Here is an 18,684-nt window from a genome sequence, read left to right as displayed (position 1 = left end):
ACATCTTCACAATGTAGTAGGTATAGTAGGTGCAGGTATCTTGTAGGTTTGAGCTTCAATTAGTACTAGGAAGTTGTCCAAATCCCTATTAACACCCATATAGACAAAACATGTGTTTGAAAAAGTGTTGGTGTTTTTTTTGTACTTGTTTTGTTCAAGATCTATGTCCTAATTAGGCAAACTTAGACCTCAAATCTTTGAAGAGTCTCATGATAACACCATGTTCTTAACAACTGCCAAATAGTGAGCAGGCAGTAGAAGACTCCACAGTCAAACTAGAAACAATAGACATAACATCCAATACAAAGGCTGAAGTGGTGGAAGATCACCACTTAAGCATGCCATCATCCATCCATTTATCAACATTCATAACCTCCAGAGATAGATCGAAACCCAATTCCAAGATGGAGCATCGCTTATATTAAGAATAGTAAAAGCACAACCAACAGCATCAACAATCAGTAATAATTTGGGGACGGAACACGAAACAGAGAGATACAGCAGCAATTAGATGGAGAAAAACAGGCAAGAAACGAGATAGAGAAATGAACCTACTTTGGTCATTGACGAATGCCTAGTTGGATAAGCTTAGTTCGATAAGCTTGGATTTAGGAGGATTCTGTTGAGATATATTATACCTCAATATTCTTTCCTTTATGGAAGGTATTTCACCCATACTAAAATCAAAATGATGTGGATTATGACTATCTAGTGAAATTTTTAGAGATTTGGAGCATTGAAAATGACATGCCAGAAGAGTGAGTTGTCTTTCTACTCAACACATCGGCCACTATGTTAGCTTTACATGGATGATAAAGGATCTTGGTATCATAATCCTTTACGAACTCCAACTATCTCGTTTGTCCCATCTTCAACTCTTTCTGCGTAAATAAGATACTTGAGGCTCTTATGACTAGTAAATACCTTTACCTTTTCACCGTACATGTAATGTCACCATATTTTTAACGCGAACACCATAGTTGCTAACTTCAAATTGAGAGTCAGATAGTTACGCTCATATTTCTTAAGCTATTAGGAGGCAAATACAATCACTTTGCCATCAACACCAACACACAACCCTTAGCCCTTTCCCCGAGGCATCGTTGTACACCATGAGATTACTATACCATCCAATAGCGCGAGTACTAGCGCATCCAAAAATTCCTCAAGCTCTTGAAAAAATCTAATCATGTGTCATTGTCCAAACAAAGACTTACCCTTCATAGTTAACTTTATCAAGGTTGCAAATATTTTGAAAGTTCTGTTGTTGAGGTTGGTCTGTGTTATCTTATGATTGCCTCTATCCGACTCAGAAAATCCCCTACTGAGTTATCTCATGATTGCCTCTAACAAATTTGTAGGAAATCTGCCCGTTGAGGTTGGTTTAGGTTATTTGGTGATTGCCCCCAAATGTTCCATGATAACTAACTTCTCAACATCCCATGATTTTAACCAAGTCGAGTTTATTGACTCACATTTAACCACACAATGATGGCAAGGACTACTTTTAGTGGTGCCAACAAAAAAATATTGGCAAAACAAATATTTGTCTAGGTTAGCATTGTTGGTTATTTATTGAATATGAGCTTTTGGTGGGTAGACAGAGTACTGTTCAATATTACATTAATAAACTTGATTTTTTTTTTTTTTTTTTTTGTAAAATAAATATTATTATTTTAAATGGAGACGGTCATAATCTTACTAAGAAGACTCTCATGTATGGACTAAAAAAGTGTGCATAATAACCAAGCCAAGTTTGTGATTGGGTTTGGAGAGAAAAAAAGCTTAACTTATTCCGTCTATTTTTGTTCCTTTTTCTTTTAATAGCATTTTACTTTAAATTTTAACTAAAAGCTATTAAAAAGAATATTTGTGAGTGTATAAATATGTAAACCCTCAAAAATGGCATCTTCTAGTTTTCTTGCCGTCTCTTCCATTGTCCTTTCAGTTATGTTCTTCAATGGGATGGTGCATGTAGCTTCCCAAACGGATATCGTTTCCACCATCTGCAAGAAAACTAGAAACCCTTCTTTTTGCTTAAACGTGTTAAAATCTGCTGGCACCACAGACCTAAAAGAGCTGGCCAACTTCACCCTCAACCTTGGCGAAGACAAGGCTTCTCAAAGTCGTGCCCTCGCCCAGTCCCTGGCGTCCAAGGCAGTCGATCCTAAGCTTAAGGAGCGCTATGACGCCTGTGCTGAACACTTCGACGATGCTGCCGAAGACATGGTGGATGGGAAGAACTCCTTGGATTTTGGTGACTACGGTTTGGTCAACATTACAGCGGCTGCAGCCATATCAGACGTCGACGACTGTCTGGACAGCTTCACGCAGCCGCCGAAGGACCCATCGGCGCTGTCTGACAACGGGAAGGTTGTGGAAGATATTTGTAGTCTCATCTTGGTTATAGCTGATCTTCTTCTTGGGCATGCCTAACTCTTTTTTCTTCAACTTTTCTTCATTTTATACCACAAACCTCTGTACTTGGAATGCCATGAATCAATAATATGTCTGTTTTGAATCCTATAAATTTGGACATCACTCCTACACATTTTAAACCTAAATCTAATATGAATCTGACTAATCTAGGGTCACTTGATAGCTCTTACTGCTCTCCAATTTTAAAGGTTCTAGCTCGTGAGTCAAAAGCTGCACATAATTTCCCTTTTAATGAGTTATAGGCCTCCTCTGCTAAATTCATCGAGTTGTTCCAAAGAATCAAAACGGTAGGTAAAAACATCGTAAGCTTTATAATCGTGTACTTAGGTGTCACAAGTTAATTGATACATTGAACACAATTATAAATTGAATATATATATTTTATTTAAAAAAAAAAAAAAAAAAAAAAACTGGATGAGTTAACCCGGCGAGTTGGCAGCTGAATTCCAAAATGGCCTCCTTTGTTAGGATAGCTCACGTTATCCAAATCATGCAATCGGAGAGAGCACCTTAAAGACCACATCTGCCACGTCACCATCCTCCACCAATCAAAACACTGCATTGGATTTCTCAGCTTCACCCACTCCCATAGCCAACCACAAACCTCAATCCCACGTGGCATGTCCACATCCACCAAACCAACCATATAGCGCCTACGTTCTCCCCACCTGATCTTCACCATTTACAACATTTTTGCATCCATTCATTCTTCCTTCCTCTCGCCTTCTCACTCTCTCCTCCCATGGCCTCCTTGGCACCCTCCACCGCCGCCGCCTCTCTCGGTGTCTCTGAAATGCTGAGAAATCCCCTCAGCTTCTCCGGCGCCTCCGCCAGGTCACCGTCCTCTGCTTCTAGCCCGGTCACCTCCAAGATCGTGGCCCTTTTCGGGAAGAAGCCAGCCCCCGCTCCCAAGCCCAAGCCCTCCGCTGTCTCTCCAGCCAATGACGAGCTCGCCAAGTGGTATGGTAAGTCCAACCGTTAAGAACCAGAAACAAAAGTACCCTTCTCCCTCTTTCCATGGCTCTGATACCATGTTAAAAATGAGAAACACTCAATTGATTTTCTTTCATTAATTTTGTTTACAAAATTTTGTCGTATTTCTAGTCATAAAGCTTTGAAATAGTGATAATTCACACGCTTATACATATTTTCTTGAGCTGATCTCGAGTGTATTCATCGCTATTAATTAATTAGGTCCCGACAGGAGGATTTTCCTCCCCGACGGGTTATTGGACCGATCCGAGATCCCCGAATACCTGAACGGAGAAGTCCCCGGAGAGTATGACTTAATTTCTTATCCTCTTTCTTATAATTTTCTTAAGCTTCGTTTGATAATCATTTAATTAGGCCGATTACAATTACAGCTACGGTTACGACCCCTTCGGACTCAGCAAGAAGCCAGAGGACTTCAGCAAGTAAATAAAAATTCTGAATTAATTTAGAATTGAGTTGGAAGTAGTAAAGAAGAGCTTAGTGGGTTTGTTTATTGGCAGATACCAAGCATTTGAGTTGATCCACGCACGATGGGCCATGCTTGGAGCTGCTGGGTTCATCATCCCTGAGGCCTTCAACAAATTCGGTGCCAACTGCGGCCCTGAGGCTGTGTGGTTCAAGGTCCAATTCTCTGCACTAATAATCTCTGTTTGGAAGTGCTTTTAAGCTAAAACTGGTCAATTCTGATCCAATATGGGATGTTGCAGACTGGAGCTCTGCTTCTTGATGGAAACACATTGAATTACTTTGGAAACAACATTCCGATCAACCTCATTGTCGCGGTCGCTGCAGAGGTTGTTCTTGTCGGTGGTGCAGAGTACTACAGAATCATCAATGGCTTGGTACGTTCTGAATGATGAAAAATTATGAAAAGGGTATGAAGTATTTGAGCTGAATGATGGTTTTGTGTAGAACTTTGAGGACAAGCTCCACCCGGGCGGTCCGTTCGACCCGTTGGGGCTGGCAGACGACCCGGACCAGGCAGCGATCTTGAAGGTGAAGGAGATCAAGAATGGAAGATTGGCAATGTTTGCAATGCTGGGGTTTTACTTCCAGGCCTACGTGACCGGAGAAGGGCCGGTGGAGAATTTGGCGAAGCATTTGAGCGATCCTTTTGCAAACAATTTGCTCACAGTCATTTCTGGGAATGCAGAGAGAGTTCCAACTCTTTGAACACTGCAAGTTTGAGTATTGAATGGAAGTGTTGAATGTGTTTGTAAATTTGTATTGAGACTATTTGTAGCCTCTGACCACTCACTCTCAGTGCATTTAAAAGAGCTATGAACAAGAGTTTGATATCAAATTTTCTGTCAACTTAATTGTGTGTGTAAACTGTGGGTTGGTGCATAATTCCTCTATTTTCCACGCAATTCAACCTTAATATATACATTTAAGTAGCCTATGTACTTTTCATGATTCTTAAATTAGTCGTTCAATTGAATAATAACCATATTTTTCATACAATAAAAGATATCATGTAAATACTTTTCTAGAATTATGAAGAAAAAACTAATATGAACCATACAAACTTGTTTTATGAACTAACCTTAGAATATATACAGTTTAAAGTTAAATATTTAAAAGAAGATAGATGAAAAATGTAATAAAACTTAAAGTATAGGGATGAAATGATATTGTTTAATTATTAATGAAGGAGAGAGAGATTTTCAGGAGATACACGGGAAGTAACGTAACAACCCAAGTCCAAGTCCGCCTCTAGTAGATATTGTTCTCTCTAAGTTTTTCCTATCGAGATTCCCCTTTTGAAAAACATGTTTGTTAGGGAGAAATTTTCACACCCTTATAAAAAAAATGTTTCGTTCCTCTCTCCAATCGATGCGAGATCTCACAATCCACCCCCTTTGGGACCAGCATCCTCGCTAGCATTCGTTCCTTCCCAATCGATGTAGGATCTCAAAATCCACCCTCCTTTCACGCCCAGCGTCCTTGCTGGCACACCACCTGGTGTCCACCTCATTCGGGGCTTAGTATCATTGTTGGCACACCACTAGGCCTCGAAGGAGGTAGATTGTGAGATCCCATATCGATTGGAAAAGCATTCTTTATAAAGGTGTTGAAACCTCCCCCATGACAGACACATTTAAAAAACCTTAAGGGAAAACCCGAAAGAAAAAGTTCAAAGAGGACAATATCTGCTAGATGATGATTTTGAGAGGTTACAGGTGGAGGCAAGGTTTGAAATGCCGAGGTCTAGATTTTACGAAAAAATGGCTATGAAAATTTCCAAAAATAGCCAATAGGTCAAGCAAGTTGAGAGCACAAGAACTTCTAGTCGAACACCAAATATCTGTAGAGAAGTAAAAAAATGTGTATCTGGTTCAGTGAATTGAATGTTCAGGATAATGATCTATAAACTTTAGCATGGTAAAAAATTAATGTTCCAGGTCTGGAAAGCACCAAAAACTTGAGATTTGCAAGAAACAGGAGTTTTCTCCACACTTTAAGATAGTGTGTAGTAATAGGAATGTGTTTCGGCAGATTGATTGATGCTTTAATTACATACACACCATCATCTTTGTCCTCTCATAAAAATTTCATATTTCCTCATTTATCATCAAATCACATCTAACCTATCAATATAAATACAACAAACTTACATCTTTTTAACTCAACTCAACGATGAATCTCCGGAAATGAAGTTGCTTCATGGAGTACCCACCACCCGATACAGTCCTTGAGCTTCCCCTTTTCTACTTCAGTGGCTTCATACCCTGTAAATCTCAAAATTCATTATTATATTTATGATACCCTATTCAAAAATATGAAAAATATGTCAATAGAGATTTTGATGTATAAAACCCATCTGGGTTGGCCATTCATTGCCAAGAAAAAGAGTAAACTGCTGCTGCATATTAATCAATTCCGGCCATTCACAAGCATCTTCATCTTTGAGATTTCTACCAAAGTGAAGGTTCCAAAGGCTTCTGTCCGGTTCTCAGGTCTCCTTTACAGTAACCAATTTTCGCCTAGCGAGTCTATAGAGGAGGAAACTTGCTAGCTAATCATATATTCGATAACCAAAGGTCGTTCCCAAACAAAGTATGGGCCTTGCCATGGTCTTGTGGCAGAAATGATCGAGGGACGGGGAGAGGCAGAGAGTGTCCCATACTTACACCATATAAGCTTCCTCCATAGGGCATCTCTCATGATAATATCTCTAAGTCCACTTTGCTGTCAAAGCTTTTTTCTTTTCCATCAAAGGGAAACAACCCTAGACGACATTGTTCAATGGGATGGAGAAGCTTTTCCCATATAACAAGGTGAAAACTCAACCCAGTTTGCTCCCTTGTCAGAGAAATTTCTTGTAGAGCCTCTCTACTATTTTGTACACTTTGCTTGGAATAATGAACACAGAAAGAGAGAGAGAGATAATAAGTGGGAAGGCTACTAATAGCACAATGAGTAATGTTTGGGAATCAACCTTTCGACTATTATCATGAATCGTCACCGAATTATCAATTGGTATCATGAAAGTTCATCCATAACCCATCCTAAATTCTGACTTCCTATGCTTCTTGAAAGACCAATATTCAAACTTGATATGAAAAGGATTTCAATTCATCAATTTTCCTTATGTCCCAATAACCACCTAAACGTATGCCATCTTCCATTTGCAAAGAGCCTCATCAGCCATGAACGGATTTATCACAAAAGTAGCCTAGTTTTTTTTTTTTTTTTTTTTTTTTTTTTCAATTGCCTTTTTGATATCATTTCAATCATCATGGGGATTTAAACGTGATATTACCATAAAAGAACTCCAATCAACACTAGCCACTTCCTTTTCTTTTGCAACCAAAAATTCATTTCCACAAAGAGGTGAAGATCTTGTAGAAGCTAGTAACAGTTTAGAGACAGCTTTATTGTTTGCTTTCCATATGAGAACTTCATCGCACACATGCATATCTATTGGTAGGACACTTGATTTTTTTAGCTGCTGTCTGATTCGAAATATTGATGCTAACTTCATAATACACAAGAAAGTCCTTAATCATCTCCTAGAAAATAAGTCATCCTTTCTTGATAAAACCCACTGGAGCTTGCAAAAGCTTTCTTCCTCCAGAAGGAGGCCAGATAATGCACTCAAAGTTTCAACTGACGGATTGTACCACTGCTGTCTCGGAATTGTTTTAAGAAATGCATCGACATCGGAAGTTGCAAAAGATCATCAAGTGAACTTTCAAACCAACAAATAAGGGTATGTATAGACAGATTGCTCTTCATTCTTTGATAAAAAACTTATCATCTTTGAACCATAGGCTGTGAAGTACTTACTATTGACACAACAACTTCTCTCTTTCATGGCAGAAGTACTACTCAACACCATACTTACAAACTGATCTTAATGAAGGATTGGGGTTGGAAAGGAGGATAGAGTGGAGAGCATGGGGGGGTCTAAAGTCCTTTTGGCTTAGATTCTTTTAGTAACTAATTGATGTAATTCTCTGATATCATGTAAATGCTAAAAGTTCGAGCGAATTAGAATATTCTATTCCATTCACTAAGAGATTTATATACGAGGTTAACCTAAGTCGGAGAAAGTAAAAAGACAAAAAAGGACAAGACAACTAATATATTTACGGAAAATATAACTATACTAATAGAACAATAACACTTGTAGACATTTAATTTGAGCCAAGCAGCCAAAAGTTTTGCAAAAGACAACTACCACCTTTCTCTAGTCTGGCATGTAGGGTTAGAACCAGAGGTGCAGGACGACTTACAGAAGCAAAATAAGTTACCACTTCTATATTGAGTTTTGAAGTGGATGCCACATAATTAATTAGCTATGTATTGTGATGTTTACAAATTAAAATTAGAGTACCAAGCTGGCTCTCTCAACAAGCTGACATCTACCTTAACATTTCAAAACATGAAAACAGATTGTCCCTTCGAGAACATCCGATAAATTGGAAGGAACACGAACACACTAAATATTCCAAGAATTTGACTTCTCAAGCACAATTTAGTAAGGAAATAATGTTTTCGATAAGAAACCGACTTTCATAAAAGGAAATTAAATAATTATGCAGAGATGTGACATAGTTTCTCAAAAATAGGATGGTGTTACCTTGGATATCCTGATATCATTTACAGCCATTCTAAGAGAATCGTCGGATAGGATTAACCTTGATACAGCACCAGTGGTTAACCTAAAATATTCAAAATTAATAAAACTATTAGCGTGCAGCTAATCTATATCATTAACATATTAGAAACGGGAAACATAAAATTTATCTTTTAACTATTTATCTAAATTGTAATTCAACTGTTCCACCTGCATCAATTAATCGGACTACATATGCTTAATGTCTCGTACATATCTATTACTTTGCTATTAATGTTAATACTGTCACACGTTTATCTCTTTTTGAAATAGTGGAAACCAGGTTTATATCTTAACTACGGATCATCTTTTAATATCATCTATGTTGACAGCTAAAAATAGTGCCAAATTTGTGTAACTATTATGTGATTTATTCGCTCATGGAATGTCAATGAGAAAATATTCAATACATAAACAAGCTGACATTCCCATAAAATAAGGATTAATTGTTCTACAGTTGCTATTCCAATAAGTTAAGTCCTTTGGGTATGAAATGAATATAGTTTTCATCGTTGGTCAAGTTGACATCTACCTTGTCAAACTCACAAATAACTCTCAATTAGTTTTAATATAATCCGAAGTATGTTAATAGAAAATGATGAACAACCATCAGAACCAGTAATCAAACTCCAAAAGCTCTCTCAAAAACCAAATTTGGTTCACTTCCTTAGTAGGCGAGGAGAACGAAACACCCTTTCAAGAGTGTGGAAATCTCTCCCTAGAAGACGCGTTTTAAAAACCTTGAGGGGAAGTCTAAAAGGGAAAGCCCAAAGAGGACAATATCTGCTAGTGGTAAACTTGGGCTATTACATCAAATCCTAAGGCAAGACTTTGCCTCCAACAAGACACTTCGTGAGAAAAATATCCTCCAACACCTTCCGGAGGTCTAAACTCCTTTCCCTCATGCCCTTGATAAAATTATCATTCTTGTTCATTCCTATAAAAATCATAAACCTCGCAATGAACTCCCTTCCACTCATCTTCCTATCAACCACAAACATCCATACATCAGCTCTCTCAGTTTCTTGATAAAATCCCAATCTCCTCACAGAATTGAACGACTCCCATTCTCTACATTCGACTGTGGATGCTTAGTTATGGTGGAAATAAAGTAATAAGAAACAAAGGCCAACACATGAATGAATAGCAAACATACCCTATATACTTAGCTGTGTCTGATATAGAACCATCAAGTGTGTAAATTAGATCCAATAAAGCTTGCATGCCCTGCCAAACAGGTAATTTGGGTTATCACCTTCATATCCTTCTCTTATATCAAGAAAATCAAATTATAAACACACACCCACATGTAAACAAAAACATAGACAGAAAGAAAATAGAGAGTAACCGGAAGAAATTTAGAATTGTTAGGACCAATTTGAGGGCCACATCCCGGTGGCCTGATAGTGGACTTCAGAGGGAGAATTTGGAGAAGCTCTGGCGGAGGCGAATAATCTTCAAGATCCACAGGGTTCCTGACTGAGCTCAATACAACAACGCATGGCATATATCATTCATCAGGAGAACCAACCTTACGGAAAATGAAATTAAAAAACAAACAAGCATGTACAATCCAGCCACCTTTTAGGGCCAATTGAGCGCGTAGGCGAGCTAAAGCACTCGCTCGATTCTTATGCTGTGATCGATCCTCGACAGCCTTGGAAATAAAGGGCCAAAGATTAACTTGAGAGCTAAGAAGCTGAAGTATATAATTGAACTTGATTATATTTATCAGACAAATATAAACCTGAGCAGTGATACCGGTGGGAATGTGCTTCAAACGGACAGCGGACTCGCGCTTGTTGCGGTGCTGACCACCGGGACCTGAGGCCTTAAACGTGTCCATTTCGCACTGTCTCATCAGCTCTTCGTCGGACAAAATCAAATACTCTTTTCCTTTCCATACTGAATTTGCGCTGCTAGAGCTGCAATTGGAACGCAGTGAGTTGGAGAAGAAAGAGCCCTCGAATTGGTGAATTCGAAATGTACAGCCAATCCTTCCCCATCTACCGTTGCTTGCTATTGGAACAGGAATACTAAGAATCTTGGCGGATTTCCAGAGCATATTTGCGGTTGCCATTTTCACAATTCACAAAACGAATTTCTCCAATTGGGTTTTTTTGTTTTTCACAACGATAATGTGGTTTTCAAAATTGGGTCGTTTTTAATCATGGTTATGAACAAGTTGTGGCTTGAAGTCATTGTTATGGAAAATCATGGCTTCCTGCTATGAGATATGCTGCTATGGACTCCCGATTGATTTTGCCTGTTGCAGCTTCTGTGTAGGTTTTCGATCAAAATGAAAGAATCGCAGAATTTGGGCGAGAAACACCCTGATAACGGAAATTAGTACATAAATAGTTAGAAATTGGTTGAAATTTATTGAGAGACAATAAACTTAGAAAGCTTGAGCAAACAAGATTTAGGCACAATAGTTCTAGCTTTTTAGGTTTTGGAAACTAACGGGAGTAAATATTTGAATTCTTAGTCATGAATTTTAGGTTTTCAAAATATGGTTATATAAATTTGGAATCAACCTTTGAACTGAAAGTATTTTAGTTGTCTCGTAAAGAGCCTATTGGCAATGTCGATCTCATGATGGCTTGTGTTCATGATATATTGTAGGCAAACGGCGCCCAAGATCGAGAGTTTGTGTGTGGTGCTCAAATTTAAAGGTTAAAGGCTACGAATTTTGGGTCAACCTTTGTGCAGAATTACCCTCTTATTGAGTAAAACGTTTTAGACTTCCTTAGCTCTCGACTCCTTTGTAAAGATTCCTCTTATTTCAACAAACCTAAAGGAATAATATTTAAGGACGTTGAAAATAAAGACTTAAGTTTGAATTTCCCTAAATCGTTAAAAAAAAACTTACACGTTAATGAGAATTGCTCCAAATTCTCCTTGTCCAAAGCTCAAACGTCTTTGTGGTTTTTTGCAAGTTTGCTCCTTCAACTCCATGTTTCATGAACCTCAAAAGACCACCATAGGAGGTTGGAGGACATTATTTTTCAGACATTAGAGGTAAGAATTTTGGCGCGTCATCTTAATTCAAACGAAGAAAATGTCCCACCTAATGACATCTAGTATGCACGAAAATTTGAATTATGGCTTAATATCATGGAATAATGATAATGATACACGTTGAATCTGAAGGACATACGAACATGTTTAAAGCATAGACTAACAGGTAAAATGACCAAAATGTCTCTGATATGTCCTTTGATGTTTTATGGTCTAAATGAACCCAAATGACTCAAAATCTACGTCAGACCAATTTATAAGGTTATGAATGAAAATGCACGATTAAGACATAAACCAAAGTTACGATGAAAAATGACAAAATTGTCCTAATAAACAATTTAAGGGATGTTATGATTCTATAACTGCAAATGACATGAAACCTTGTTTAACACCTAATTATGACATTTAAAATGATTTATGTACATGATTATGACACGACTTATGTAACGAGCTAAAGCTGGGCTCTCACATCGATTGGAAAGGGGAACGACTAAAGTTGGGTTCCCATATCGGTTAGTGAGCGGAATGAAACATTCCTCGTAAGATAGTGGTTTTAAAATCAAGAGGATTCCTTATAAGACTGGTTTTTAAAATTGTGAGGCGGAACGACGATACGTAACGACTAAAGTTGCTCGGTTGAGATCCCCATATGTAACGGGCTAAAGCTAGGCTGATATGTAACGGGCAAAAATACATATTACTATTAAATAAATAAATAAATAAATAAATAAATAAAGTTCATGTGAACGATAATGGAAACAAAACTATGAAAAAAAAAAAAAGAAAAGATACGTGTATGTGTTTGGGTCACCCAAAAAATGATCGATCCCATTTGGTTTGCAGCAAAGCAGCACTGTGAAATCCAATCTGAATGCATGCCTAATCGCCATCCCCTTCGCTCCACGCCGATTCTCAACTCTCAACATTCCGATGTTTGCTGCAACGCTGGGAACCGTCTCCGCTCATTCCTTTCTCTCTCAGTTCGGCTCCATCGATGCTTCTCACGCTCATTCAAGCTCCACCTCCACCTCCATTGTAATCCACAGGCCCCTCTTTAAACAACCTTCCAACTTCCCCGCCGGAGTTTCCCTCTCTCAGTCGAGTTTCGGAGTTCTCGATACTTCACCTGCTTCGCCGGAATCAGTTCGACGCGCTCAGGTGAGTACATTGTCCATGTCTTTCATGAATTTTGTAGGTTCTTACGCTTAATGAACTGTTCTTATTCCCTTTTGTGTTCGTTCTTTGGTCCCTCCTGCTAAGTGTGCTATCCCGTTTCCGAATAGTTGAAGGAATTAGGCTACTTAGAGAGAATGAGAGGCAGAGAGGGGGGAGAACGGATCAGTGGTCAGCATAGTGGAGCTGGGTGAGAAAACATATTAAAGAAAGGGAAATATTATACTAGACAACAGTGAGAGGAAAAATAGTACAAGAGAAGTGTTACATTACATCATCCCCTTCAGCTGAACGGGCTTTTAGGTGGACTATTACCTGATATGCAAACTCGGAAACATTTGGTAGAGACTTCATCATAATATCTTCTAGTATATTTGAGTCAATCTTGAAATAATGAACTTAACTCATGATCATAGAATTAGGAGTTACATTACGTTCAATCCAACTATTCAAGATAGTTACAAAAATTTATCCATACCAATAATGCAGAGAAACTCACACTCCTAAATGATCTCTAAGATGAAAAAGAACTCCCAACCAACTTCTAAATGCAATTTTTGATGTAAAAGAAAGATGCCTCTTGAATCCAGTTTATGTAACGACCCGACTTTCTGCACACGTATCGGCCAGAATTTCAGTTCACAATCCACTGAATGTTATTCATATCTCTCGCAAACTCTGTCTTCTGCAATAATTTCAATTTTTTTTTTTTTTTTTTTTTCAAGTTTCAATCCATCTTCAGCAATGGTTTTTCCTCTCACAAGTGATATCATGGATTTTTTTGCATAGATTGATTGGGAGAGATGTGTGAGAGATGGAGAAGAAGAAAATCCAACATGATGGTAACACTAGAGTTTGAAGAGGAGAATTAAAATGTAATTTTCACCCTCAATGACACATGCAAAATCCTAGTTTTCTTCTTTTTCAAGTCGGAGGATATAAGGTTTTCCTTTGGGGTTGAGAAAAGTATGTTATTTTGCAACTTTTAAGGGTTAAAAGTCATTTTACTTGTAGATGATAGCAGAATTTCAGTTTTTTTTTTTATTCTTTAAGGATTGGGTAAAAAATCTTTATCTATTCTAAATAAGGTTATTTTTAATAACTCTCATATCAAAACCTCCCCACAGCCATTGTCCTCTGAATAATAACAATAACAATAAATGAACAAATAAACTAGCGAGTAGCAAGCAGCACAGATAAAATTTGTTCATATAAATGGGGATAAGAGTAACGGGACCACATTCAGGCTTCGTTTGGTTGCAGGTGCATGTGAATTTGCAGCAAATAATTCAAAAAAAGAGGAACCGTTTTGTCAGATACAGCAACAGAGCTGGTAGGTTTTTTGGTCTCAGTAAGAATCCATCTGCTAGTGCAGCAGTGATTTCTGCAACGTCCTCAGCATCTGTGGGCGTTGGGGCTGCTCTGGAGGTGCAAGAAATACGGGAGAGATCCAACAAGTGGCAATGGAACCAGTACTCCATAAACTATTTCGTTTCACATTATCAACCTTCTCAACAGCAACGTCAATCAAGTGTAGATCCTCCTGTCGTCCTTTTAGTTCATGGATTTGGAGCTTCTATTCCTCATTGGCGCAGGTTCATATTTTTCTCTCCAACTTATTTACTTTTAAACATTAAATAGATGTTATATATTTCTCACATATCTGGCACTCAATATTAAAGGATTGCTTTAAGTAGTGGCACCCAATTTAATCATTCTGAAGGGGACCATTTGTACATCGATAAAAGAAAAGAAAAAAGTTATTAAGGGGTTTGTCCCTAATGGACCAAGTGGTCTAATTTTTGGGTTGGCAGATGAGTCAAGAACAGGTTGTTGGTGGTGATTGTGTTCCAGAAGCTGACAGATTCTTTGAGCTAGATCAGAATGGGAATTCAATCCTTCATTTTCGTTTCTAGGCGAGGAGGATGTGGGGTCCAATCCTTCAATCGTTAATTACTCAGAAAATGAGTCTTGGCGACAAAGAATTTGGATGTTGAATTTGGAGCCTTTGTTAAATGAGGAGTGAGGCTCTTTAAATTTGTTGCTCGGACAGTAGTCTGAGTGAGGTTGTTGTGGCTAGTTGCTGGAAGTTCGTTGTTCGAATAAGCCTTTAAGAACAGTCAATGTTTCTTTTAAACAGCCGGTGTTGGGTACTTTTGGTCCTCCATCTATGGTGGTTGCGTTCCCTTCTTTGATCGTAGAGGTGCAATAGGAGTGTCCAATCGCTGAGGGTCTATATCATTCATTTATCAAGGGAAATTCTGTTGGGATGGCAAACCAAGTACGTTGTCCTTTTGTTCTTTATCCTTCCATGATGAGATTGGGTGGAGGGAGGGGGTTATCTTGTTCTGGTGACATGTTGTATTCTTCATCATTCCCTTTAGGCATGCCCTTTGGTGGGGTTAGTTGGGTTTTGCCCCCACCGCAATGTGTCTTGTGTTTGTTAACTCCTCTCCTATCCGTTTTCTGAAAGTGCCATGTCTCGCCTGATTTTTGTCTTGTTTGGAGACCAAGTCTTCGCTTTTTTCTCCTTTCTCTTATGTCTTAAGTAGTGGGGCCAAGGGGGGTGGTCTTCCGTTTAGTGGTGGGCTGTGTGGGAGATCGTTTACTAATACCAACAGGAACCAGTACAACATTCCTCATGTGCATTGCCCAAAGTATTGATGGAGATGCATTCAAGAACCTGACCAAAAAGATTCGTTCCTTTTTTTTTTTTTTTTATACTAACATGCTAATCCCAAAATCATATTTGGCATGAAGAAGCGAGCATTTAGCAGATAGTGCATGAAGTCAACTCAAGTTTTTCAAGCCAAAAGAGTTATCTAAGATGAATAAAGATGAAGAAGAAACGGCTTCCAGACTAAGCTTCTATCTTGAAAAACTCATTGTTTGAAAGAATTGTTCAAAAGAAGGAAAGGGAAGAACTTCTTGCCCAAGCTACAACTACATAACTCCATATTTTCGAGAGAAACACCATCCAACATAAAATGAAACCTTATAGAACAAATAAAAAAATGAAGAAAAGAGAACTCACTTGTGAATTGGGTCTAGAGAAAGAGATAAAAGGAAGCCAGCAGATGGAATGTTGTGCATTCTATATGTTTTCTCTCTTGGTAACCCATGGATTGTTGAACTGAAACAAGAACGTGGGTAACCATTTCTGACTAAATTGACTAAATTAGTTATTGATAATGTTACATAATTAATTTAAATTTTGATTGTTGGATTGTGAATCATTGATTAACTAATACTTAGTATCATCAAATTATAGTTAGCCCTACTTTCAGATTCCAAATCTTTTTATGGTCTTTTCTTTTTCTCTCTTAATTTATTTAAAAGTTTTCTTTACACATTCTCACTTTTTTTTTTTTTTTTTTAATAATTTCTGGAGTTATCCTTTTTCCTTAAGATTTTGTTCTTACTCTCCCCATAGTCCAATAAACTCTGGCGATTTGTTGTGCTATACGAGTGAAAACCTTTCGTCCGTGTAGTGGATTGTCATTGGATCGCTTTATTCACAGAGAAGTCCAGTGATCTTCTGGCTCATACATCAAACAGTCAGCATGCCTTTATTCAGAGATTTGTTGTTCTTGACATGCATGTCCCCAGGTCCTGATGTTTTATTTGGAGATTTCTTCAGGAATTTTAGCGCATTGTCTCAATACTCAACTGTCTATGCCATCGACCTTCTTGGCTTTGGTGCATCTGATAAGCCTGCCGGCTTTGCATATACCATGGAAACATGGGCTGATGTATGTTTAAATGGAAGCTTCAATTTGGAATTTAGTTGTATTAGTTAATGACCAGTTATTGATCAACGGGAACTCGCTAATGTTGCCCCTTTCTTTGCTGACAGTTGATATTGGATTTTGTGAAAGACATCATTAAGAGACCAACTGTGCTAGTGGGTAACTCAGTGGGAAGCCTTGCTTGTGTGATTGCTGCTTCAGGTGTGTGAAGCCAACATTTACAAATACAAGTCTTTAGAAAGTAGTCTCAATTTGTGAAGGTGATATAGATATGTTTTCCTATGAGATCAGATTCTAGTCGCAATCTAGTTCGAGGACTTGTGCTCTTAAACTGTGCTGGTGGCATGAACAATAAAGCAATTGTTGACGATTGGAGGATCAAACTATTATTACCTTTGCTTTGGCTGGTCGATTTCTTATTGAACCAACGGAGAATTGCTTCAGCTCTGTTTGAGCGTGTGAAGAAGAGGTATTGGTTTACTTATAGTCAACTCTTCCTTTTCATGTTGCTAAATAGAGGATAAAATTAGAGAAGGTATAATATTTCTCTGCAGAGATAGCTTGAGGAACATTTTGTCGTCCGTATATGGAAACAAGGAAAATGTGGATGAAGTTCTGATAGATGTAGGCTTTCTTTCTTCCCAACTTACCTCTCTTCTTCCTCTGAGTAATGTTATTCTAATCTTGTTTGAACTGATAAATATAGATAATATTAGAACCAGCCAATGACGAAGGGGCACTTGATGCATTCGTTTCGATCATAACGGGGCCACCAGGGCCGAGCCCTGTGCAACTAATGCCAAAAATTTCCGTGCCTGTTTTGATTTTATGGGGAGATGAAGATCCATTCACGCCACTTGATGGTCCTGTTGGGAAGTACTTCTCCAAGTTATCTATGGAAGCTCCAAATGTCAGTCTTTGTGTGTTGAAAGGCGTAGGACATTGCCCTCATGATGATAGGCCTGAATTAGTGCATGAAAAGCTCCTTCCATGGCTGGCTCAGCTTCATGCTTTATAACAAGTTTTTCCGCGTCCACAAGATCATATAGGTATATCTCTGTTTGTATAGCCAAATCCCAGCTTTTTCTGCAACCAAGTTGGTTTATCATTCAAAATGTCAGTCATAGTTTGATATTATTTAATTGTTGTAAAGGGAAAAATTCGCAATTCTTAGGTCAAACAATTGCCAATGATTATGTCTTTTGTACCACATATTCTGACTAAATAGATGATTGCCTGTAATATAGTACCTTTGGCTTTGCATGTTTGTATATGGGCAAATGTAGTATGGTTCCTTCGGCTTTGCATGGTTGTCTAATGGGTAAATAGGGTTGTTTTATTATGTTTGGAAAATTATAGAAAATAAGCCCAAAACGTTCCATGAATTAAGTTTTTTTTTATACCTCATTAGGAGTAAAAGAAAGGGAGTAAAGCGATGCCTTGCGCCCTTATTTATTTAATGGTTGGTGAGTGTTTGGGCCTTAATAGACTTCACATTACAGCCCCTAAAATATTTTATTATAATGGTTAAATGATAAGTTGAGTGATTATTTAGTAAGTTGAGTGATTATTTAGTCAAAGAGTATCAGGTACGAAAATTATAATTATGGACGAGTTGTCATTTAAATTTGTAGAAGATGGGTGTGCGAGATTGTTTTATAGTACTGCATGTCCTAGGTAAGTTTGATCCTATGTGTGGCTAGAAATATATTTTAACTCTATCTCAAATAAAAAAATATAAAAAGAAATACTTTTTAGTCAATTATTCCAAGAGGGTTTGTCTCACCACTTATGTATGAACATTGTTGCAAAACATTAACTATATGGTAATCACTACACACTTTATTGATTTCGAATTGAATTTCATAAAAAAAATTCTTAATTTTGCCAAGTTGCTAACCATAGGAAAGACATTATTAACAAGATTATTGAGAGTTGTTTATTGGAACGAGGGATCCATAAGGTTTTCTCTATTACAGTTGATAATGAGAAATATCACACATGAGGTGTTGCGCCTACGTAATTAACTTGATTGTGAATGAAAAGCTTAAAGAAATGCATGACTCTATGTCTAATGTCCGCCATATATGATGTATGTTAGATCATCGTGAGATTAACCATGAAGCTTTACCTGTAATATTTATTTTGGTCCGTAGAATTGTAAGTTTGCATAATAATTTATTT

At 37.8% G+C, this 18,684-nt stretch overlaps 3 protein-coding genes and 1 pseudogene across 3 annotated transcripts; 3 read left to right on the top strand and 1 right to left on the bottom strand.

The window, feature by feature from the left end:
• Positions 1-1,902: 1,902 nt before the first annotated feature.
• LOC111788423 (pectinesterase inhibitor pseudogene) lies at positions 1,903-2,436 on the top strand (annotated as a pseudogene).
• A 673-nt stretch (positions 2,437-3,109) lies between these two features.
• On the top strand, positions 3,110-4,746 carry LOC111786678 (chlorophyll a-b binding protein CP26, chloroplastic). Its single transcript, XM_023666906.2, has 6 exons — positions 3,110-3,404; positions 3,634-3,718; positions 3,804-3,854; positions 3,933-4,053; positions 4,140-4,274; positions 4,345-4,746. Exons 1-6 carry the CDS (start codon positions 3,182-3,184, stop codon positions 4,603-4,605), a joined length of 876 nt encoding a protein of 291 aa, XP_023522674.2. The 5' UTR covers positions 3,110-3,181; the 3' UTR covers positions 4,606-4,746.
• A 1,160-nt stretch (positions 4,747-5,906) lies between these two features.
• LOC111787964 (Class I peptide chain release factor) lies at positions 5,907-10,894 on the bottom strand. Its single transcript, XM_023668078.2, has 6 exons — positions 10,305-10,894; positions 10,139-10,214; positions 9,906-10,036; positions 9,714-9,784; positions 8,522-8,603; positions 5,907-6,164 (listed from the first exon to the last, which is right to left on the bottom strand). The coding sequence occupies exons 1-6, from the start codon at positions 10,635-10,637 to the stop codon at positions 6,144-6,146; spliced, it is 714 nt and encodes a 237-aa protein (XP_023523846.2). The 5' UTR covers positions 10,638-10,894; the 3' UTR covers positions 5,907-6,143.
• A 1,462-nt stretch (positions 10,895-12,356) lies between these two features.
• On the top strand, positions 12,357-17,759 carry LOC111787953 (alpha/beta-Hydrolases superfamily protein). The gene is made up of 7 exons (XM_087121438.1): positions 12,357-12,736; positions 14,015-14,346; positions 16,392-16,503; positions 16,608-16,701; positions 16,792-16,969; positions 17,055-17,124; positions 17,207-17,759. Exons 1-7 carry the CDS (start codon positions 12,509-12,511, stop codon positions 17,516-17,518), a joined length of 1,326 nt encoding a protein of 441 aa, XP_086977564.1. The 5' UTR covers positions 12,357-12,508; the 3' UTR covers positions 17,519-17,759.
• Positions 17,760-18,684: the final 925 nt, after the last annotated feature.

The sequence above is a fragment of the Cucurbita pepo genome, chromosome 2 (assembly GCF_057944985.1).
Source record: "Cucurbita pepo subsp. pepo isolate OVF chromosome 2, ASM5794498v1, whole genome shotgun sequence".
Taxonomy (NCBI): Eukaryota; Viridiplantae; Streptophyta; class Magnoliopsida; order Cucurbitales; family Cucurbitaceae; genus Cucurbita; species Cucurbita pepo.
Note: the sequence above shows the minus strand (reverse complement) of the source record. Positions and strands in the feature narration are given on the sequence as shown.